This window comes from Geospiza fortis, unplaced genomic scaffold, assembly GCF_000277835.1.
Source record: "Geospiza fortis unplaced genomic scaffold, GeoFor_1.0 scaffold396, whole genome shotgun sequence".
NCBI lineage: Eukaryota > Metazoa > Chordata > Aves > Passeriformes > Thraupidae > Geospiza > Geospiza fortis.
Window position 1 is genome coordinate 3,990,903 of NW_005054345.1, and position 6,587 is coordinate 3,997,489.

Here is a 6,587-nt window from a genome sequence, read left to right on the forward strand (position 1 = left end):
AGCAGGAGTGAACTCTGGACACGGCAGGGACAGTGTCTGCGCAGGAGGGACCTGGCATGGCACTGTGCCTGGGGAGCTGGGAGTGTCCCTGGAGTGCCAGCACTTCCCAGCACTCTGGAGTTTACCTTTGGGATGTAGTAGCCATCCACGTAAGCGTCCTCTGATGCCATTCTTGGCACGTTGAAAGGGATAACGTTGCCTTTCCTCTGCACTTCGTGGATGACAGCATTGGTGTAGTGCAGCTTGTTCCTGTCCTCCAGGGCTGGTGGCCGTGCCTGCCCAATGACCGCATCGATCTCGGCTTGCACCCGGGCCGGGAAAGAGCAGGAAAGAGGCCAGGGAAAAACCCTTGGAACAATACAAGGGTATTGCTGTAAGGGTCTACCAAGGGACCTCTTACGTGAGTGTGCGGACGCTCCCAACTGGTCTCTCACAAAGCTTTGAGGGATAAAAGCAAGGCAAAATATGTTTTTGTTAATTGTACCTTGAATTTCTGGATGTATGGCCATAAACAGCAAAGCCCATCGGAGAGTTGAGGACGTGGTCTCAGTCCCAGCAAACATCAAGTCAAGTGAACAGGCCACAAGGTGCTCCTCCTGGAAGGCGTTACTGTCGTGGTCCTTCAGGAAAAGGAGTGTTAGTGCCACAGGAACAGTGAGGGTGTCCTGGCACCAGGCTTGGTCCAGACCACCCCAAGGATTTTGGCAGATGCTGCTGACCCCTCACATGCCCATCCTGCTGATGGGTGGCTGAACCTGACGTCTGTCCTGAGCTCATAAAAGGCTACACAGGCAGCTCAGAGAATCTGGGCTCATTTCCCATCCCTTCTGGTTTCTAAGCCCCACTCCAGGAGGGTTTTCTCCCATTGCTGACCTTGGAGATCTCCAGCAGGTAGCTGTCGATGTAGTCCCGGCTCTCTGAGGGGTTCCAGTCCTCCTTGTGTTTGTTGATCTGCTCTTGCATAAAATTTTCCAAAACCGTCCAGTATTTAAAAATTGTTTGGTGGGCTCCCGGTAAATACTTCATTATAGATGGGAAATTGTTGTACAGCTTTGAATACAAAAGGAGAAAGACAAGTTGAATAAAGGACTTTAAAAACTTTTCTGACATCAAGACTTCAGCCTGCGATTGCTCTTGCTGAATTTCTGGAGCTGGTGGAAACAGCTCAGCTCCAGAAGAGCAGAATTCTCATTATGGGGTAACTTGTGTGTAACCCACTATTTCAGCAGGCAGGTTGGCAATCTGTGGGCAGGAAAAGTGATTTTGGATGAGAGAGAGCAGTGTGAGCATGGCTCAACTTAAACAGAAGGAAGAAAGAAATGACAGGCAAATCTACCCTGTGCAAAGGAACAGGGAATGACAGCCCTGGTGATGACAACATGGTGACTTTAAGATTGACTCCAGAGAAGAAACTATGCCCTGAGCTCGTGGCAGGAGGACTGTACCTGGGTTGAGACAGCTCCATGGAGAGCAGTCATTTCATTCATCAGCTTCAGCAGTCTTTGGAAATCCTCATCGTGGTAATCAAACCGATTGCCAAAGATGAGGGAGCAGATGACATTTGCAACAGCATTAGTGATTTTCAACTGAGGGTTGAAAGGATTCCCTGGAGAAGAGAAAGATCAGTTCTCTTCCATTCTTCTCAGAAAAGAAGAAAACACATGTCAGAGGTAAAGTAGTCAAGAAATATGAATGAAATGAGTGGCCCCTAATGGGCACTGTCCTATGTCAGTGCTTTCCTGGGGTGCCCGGCTGACCCCATGAGCTGGCCAAGCTTGGCAGGACAACCCCAGTGGTCCCAGTTTGATCAGCTTATGGAGATGTTTGTTTATGTCTGAAAACAAGGTCTGCAGAATGTCATTTGAATTCATTGGAAACATCAGCATTTATGCACACACGGTATTTCCCAGAGAGGAGTAGATTGAAGGTGGGCTGTGAATAATGCTGTGGGTGTTGCCTGGCTGCATTCCCCAGCCAGCTGGAAGGCAAAGCACCTGTAGGAAGGAGCAGGGATGCTGGCAGTGTTGTGGCATCGCTTGCAAGGTGCGGTATTTTTCAGTATGCAGTGACATTATAACAGGCCCTACCAGTTCCTGCCCTCACAGCTGCTAAGGGCCATGGCACTCACCCTGCTCATCCCTAAACACATCCACGAGGTATTGGCACTCCTCCTGGATGCGCTCCTCCAGGCTCCTCTTCCCCAGGCCGAAGTTCCGGAGCGTGGTCAGGGTGAACCTCCTCTGTGCCTTCCACAGGTGCCCAGTGGAGGAGATCAGTCCTGTCAGGAACACCCCTGTGAGCCAGGGCCCATCTCCCACTGAGGGAGAAAAGCTCCAGGGCTCTGCCTTGTGTCCAGCTGACTCAGCCCTCTGCAGGGTCGGGGCTTGGACCTTACAGCCGAGGCACGTCTTGAGGGGTAACTCACCAGTCTTCTTGAAGATCCCCTCATCAACGGGAAGGTCAGGGCGTTCCAGGAACTTGTCCCCTTGGTTTACGAGCACTTCCTTTACCAACCGCATCCCAGTTACCATCACAACCTTCATGCCAGCCATGTGCATGCCGAAGATGTCACCATATCTTTTAGTTATCTGAGAGGGGACATAAACAAAAGGGGTTTTCATTTGCAATGGATGTTCCTGGTGAGACCAAGACACCCCTGTCAGGGGACATGGGTAAAAATAAGGGAAGAGTGGGAGAGGAGACAAAATGTGTGCACTCTGCCTGAGGGCAGGTTTTTTTTTCCTCTTTTCCTAAATCAGTGATTGGGATTATGTTAATTGGCCATAAATCAAGCAAACCTCACCAGGAGTCCCATGTTTTTCCAGTTTTTGTTTCACCCCATTCCAGCCCCCCCTCGGACCTGTTGGGTTTGTACATCTGTGACTGCACCTGTGGGATCATGCTGTGACCTTTGCCCATGGAATCACCCGGCACTTGTCACCCTGCTTGTACTCAGGTAAATGTCACCGATGAGGGCAAACCTCCTGCCTGCCTCCACTACCTGTGGGGTTTGGGTTATCCCTTTCCCTGCATGGCTGGGGATGTGTAGCTGCCATCCCTCCATCCCTTCCTCGTGCTGCTCACCATCTACGTACCTTCTGCACTGTGACCCTAGGATCTTTGAAGTCTATGAGGTAGAGGTGCCCCAAAAAGGGCAGGTGGAGGGGGGTGGGAGGGAAATTCTTTGGATTTCTGTTTTTCACGTAGTCTGCGACGAGCAGGAAGATGAAGAGAAAGATGAGGAATGTCTGGAGGGAGATGCTGTCCCAGAGGAAGTGCAGCATGGCTGGATGCTGGGGGTCTGCAGGGACGTGTCCCACAGCAGGTCAGGCAGGTTGAGCTCACAGGGCACCACTGAGGCCCCCAGGGCCAGGGGGAGATGGGTGATGTGCTGGCACAGCTGTGGGTGCAAACACAGGACAGCAAGGAGTAGCTTTTGCAGCCTGCTCTTGGGGCTACATTCAGACTCATGCTTTCCCAGATTTCAGAAAGGATTAAACCCCTTCTTGATTAAACTGAAATATTCCCTCTCATCTGATTTAAAACAAACCCACCATGAACCAGAACACCCCCAGCTTCCCCCTTCCCCTCCAGATTCCCCTCAGTACTTCACTAAACCCCAGTGCTCCATGCCCTTGTCTAAAGGACAGAAATGAGATTTGTGGGATTGAGATTAAAACTTGGCAGTTTAAGCATGCAGCTCTCACAAACCCATCTCCCAGGATGACCCTGCTCCCTCCTTCCCAGGTGTCCTCACCGTGCTACGTCCCAGTTTCAGCTTCTCAGGGAGTGTCCAGCTGCTCTGAGAGCCTTGTGCTTTCCTTGTTTACAGCAGCTCGCTTCCTGGTATGAAGAGTCCTGGGCCAAGCCCCAGGTCTCAGGGGACACCCGAGATAAGGTTGCGCAACCTTTCCCAACGCATCTGACTGAGTTTCGTGTTTCCGTGTGTCTGGGTGACGTGGGCTGGGAGTGAACAGCTGTCCCGGAACTCGGCACTTCCTGAGCACCAACATTTTCTGATCTCCACCAGAGCAGTGCAGGCAGAGCAGCTGGCTCTGGCCATGCCCTGAGCTCGCCAGCCATCCCTTCCCACCTGCCTTGTCCTCTGGGTCACAGCCCATGGGGAAGCTGCTCCCAGAGCCCCAGAGAGCTGATGAAGGTGGTGAGAAGCCGATGCAGATGCTCAGCTCTGCAGGCTGGTGCCCTCTGGTGGGAGCTGACAGCAGAATGTGCTGCATTTTCCCACCCAGGAGCAGCTCTGGGTTAGGGTGGTGTTCATGCACATGGAGCATGTGGAACTTTGATGTGTTTGTTGTGTTTTACTGTGAAAGAAGCAGGGAGCAGCAGCACTTTGCCCCTGCACCATGTGGCTCTGTCACAGCCCCTTGCAGTTATCAGCTGCCTCCTCTTGCTCTGGGGGACAATTTGGGTGCCTTTTCTCTCTTTTGGGGCCATCAGTTGTGGCTGTTGGGATTGTCCAGTGCTGATGACAAAGCAGCAGAGCCGCTGTTGTGATGCCATACACATGTTCTCCATAACCTTACACTTGGGAAGCTGGAAAAGTCAAATCTCTGTTTTACTGTGGAATTTTAAGGGGAAGGCCTGTTTTTGAGAATATCTCTTTTAATCTCTGGTTTTTAAGCACACTTAGGCATGAGCCCCTGGAGATGCATGTGTTTGCCAGCAGTAACATGAGAGGATCCACTTGAAAATTAAACAAGTTCATGCCTCCTGCCTTTAAGGCATGGCATCATTGCATTGAATTAAAGGAAAAAAAAAAGAAGAAAAATAAGATAAATCATTTATTCTCTCCAGGAGTACGGGAGGAAACTCCCAAGTAATGAAGAAACACAAGTTGGAAATGAAAGAGATCAATATTTATTTGCTAAGCCAGTGCAAATAATACAAGCTGCAGCCACAAGCCAGAGGTCAGACCTCCAGCACAATGAACACAAAAATGGAGAGTGCCTAGTCCCGAGTGGCGTTGAAGACTTCATAGGTGAAAAAAAGTCCTTTTATCTTTTATGTTTTCTCTTTTACAAAGACAAAAACACAACATGGGAGCCTGTGACTGTGAAACAGTAATTAAAAACGCAATAGGATTAAAGTGATCCGTCGGAAGGACAGCTATGTGACAGAATCCCCGTGTGCCCGGCGTGGCAGGGATGTGATGTGCAGAGGACTCTCCCCTGTGGCATAAATCTGCCACTGCACAGGGACTGCTTTGTACCGCAGCAAAGCTGCTACTGCCGGGGACAGAGGAGAAAACCAGTGCAAATGAAACTCGATGTAATCCTCTTTTCCTGTTAACTATTCCATATCCTATGCGGGTACCCACAGAAAAGTCACTTATGAAAGGTAAGAAGCAAAAAAACAACAAAAACAAGAAGAATCTTTGCTGTGACTACAGTCCAAACCGAAGCACACAGGAGACAGCATTTCTAAGCACAAATGCTTGGTCACATAAATGGAAAAATTCTCTACAAGTTGCATATTTAATTAACTCTTATCCAAAGAGGCCTGGCAGAAGCTGTGTCCATGGTGCAGGGTGCCCTGTCCCAGCTGCTTCCTCGGCCCCTGCTACGTCCTTGCTGGTCACACAGACACAAATCTTTGCCAGAAGCAGAGGGGAAGTGCTGAACTTGTGACTTCCCACCACAAAACCACTGTTCCAACACTTCCTTCCTGAGGCCAGCGCTGAGCCGCCACAGGCATGACCCTTCCAACTCTGCTGTTCCCTTTCTGCTGTGCTTCAGGTGAACTGCTCCCCAACAACCCCAGGGGATTATTTTGTTGCAGTTTTTCTGATTTGTATTTTACTAGCACAAACCTTTTGCTTTTCTAATATAAAATTGCTGTATCATATTTTTATAGCGCTTCCAGACCTGCTGGAAGCAGGTGAGATGTGAGAAGCAGGCTCTTTGTGGGATGGCACAAAGAGCAGGAACAGCTCCTTGTGCCATCCCACTTGGGTTAGGCTTTGGTAGAAGCAGCTTTTACTCCCCTGTAGCCTCGTAATTAAAATTCCCATATACTTTTTGAGATCCAAAACAATGCTTGCTGCTGCAGAGATCTATTTTATATTTTAGATATTTTTTATCCCTGGAAGTGTCCAAGGCCAGGTTGGACAGGGCTTGGAGCAGCCTGATTTTGTGGAAGGTGTCCCTGCCCATGGCAGAGGGGTTGATCTTTAAGATCCCTTTCAACCCAAACTATTCCTTGATTCTGTGATTTCCATCACACAGCAGCAACGTGGTGCTGTAGGGAATGTCCACCACCCTGAGCCCAATCCCACCTGAGGCTCAGGGTTGGCTGTGGCCACCTGAAAGCCCAAACTGATGCTGTCTTGAGTCCAGAGCTTGTGTCCAAGGCCAGCAGCTTGCTCTGAGCAGGGACACCTCAGGAGCCCTTGGCTATTTGGGTGCTGCAGCATTAGGGGCTGCTAAGTGGTCTCTGGGTGATGGACATATTCCTTTTGGAAAAGTCAACATCAAACCATGATTTTGCAGCTGGCAGACACCTTTCTGGGAATTGCTGACAGTGGAAATTAGGGAATAAGGCTTTTAAATCCATGAATTTTGTCAAAC

The 6,587-nt window shown here is 49.8% G+C and overlaps 1 protein-coding gene across 2 annotated transcripts in view; it reads right to left on the minus strand.

Moving 5' to 3' along the window:
• The window catches only part of LOC102039653 (cytochrome P450 2J2), an 8,892-nt gene that overhangs the window by 1,727 nt on the left and 578 nt on the right, over nucleotides 1-6,587 (minus strand). The window contains exons 1-8 of one of the 2 annotated variants that reach the window (XM_031058588.1): nucleotides 3,758-3,891; nucleotides 3,096-3,400; nucleotides 2,426-2,588; nucleotides 2,129-2,278; nucleotides 1,446-1,606; nucleotides 874-1,050; nucleotides 485-620; nucleotides 126-313 (exon numbers count right to left, since the gene is read on the minus strand). In XM_031058588.1, the coding sequence (XP_030914448.1) occupies nucleotides 126-313; nucleotides 485-620; nucleotides 874-1,050; nucleotides 1,446-1,606; nucleotides 2,129-2,278; nucleotides 2,426-2,588; nucleotides 3,096-3,284 (1,164 nt within the window). In that variant the 5' untranslated portion in view covers nucleotides 3,285-3,400; nucleotides 3,758-3,891. Of the gene's footprint in view, nucleotides 1-125; nucleotides 314-484; nucleotides 621-873; nucleotides 1,051-1,445; nucleotides 1,607-2,128; nucleotides 2,279-2,425; nucleotides 2,589-3,095; nucleotides 3,401-3,757; nucleotides 3,892-6,587 lie in introns of those variants that run through there. The other variant, XM_031058589.1, reaches the window with a different exon arrangement.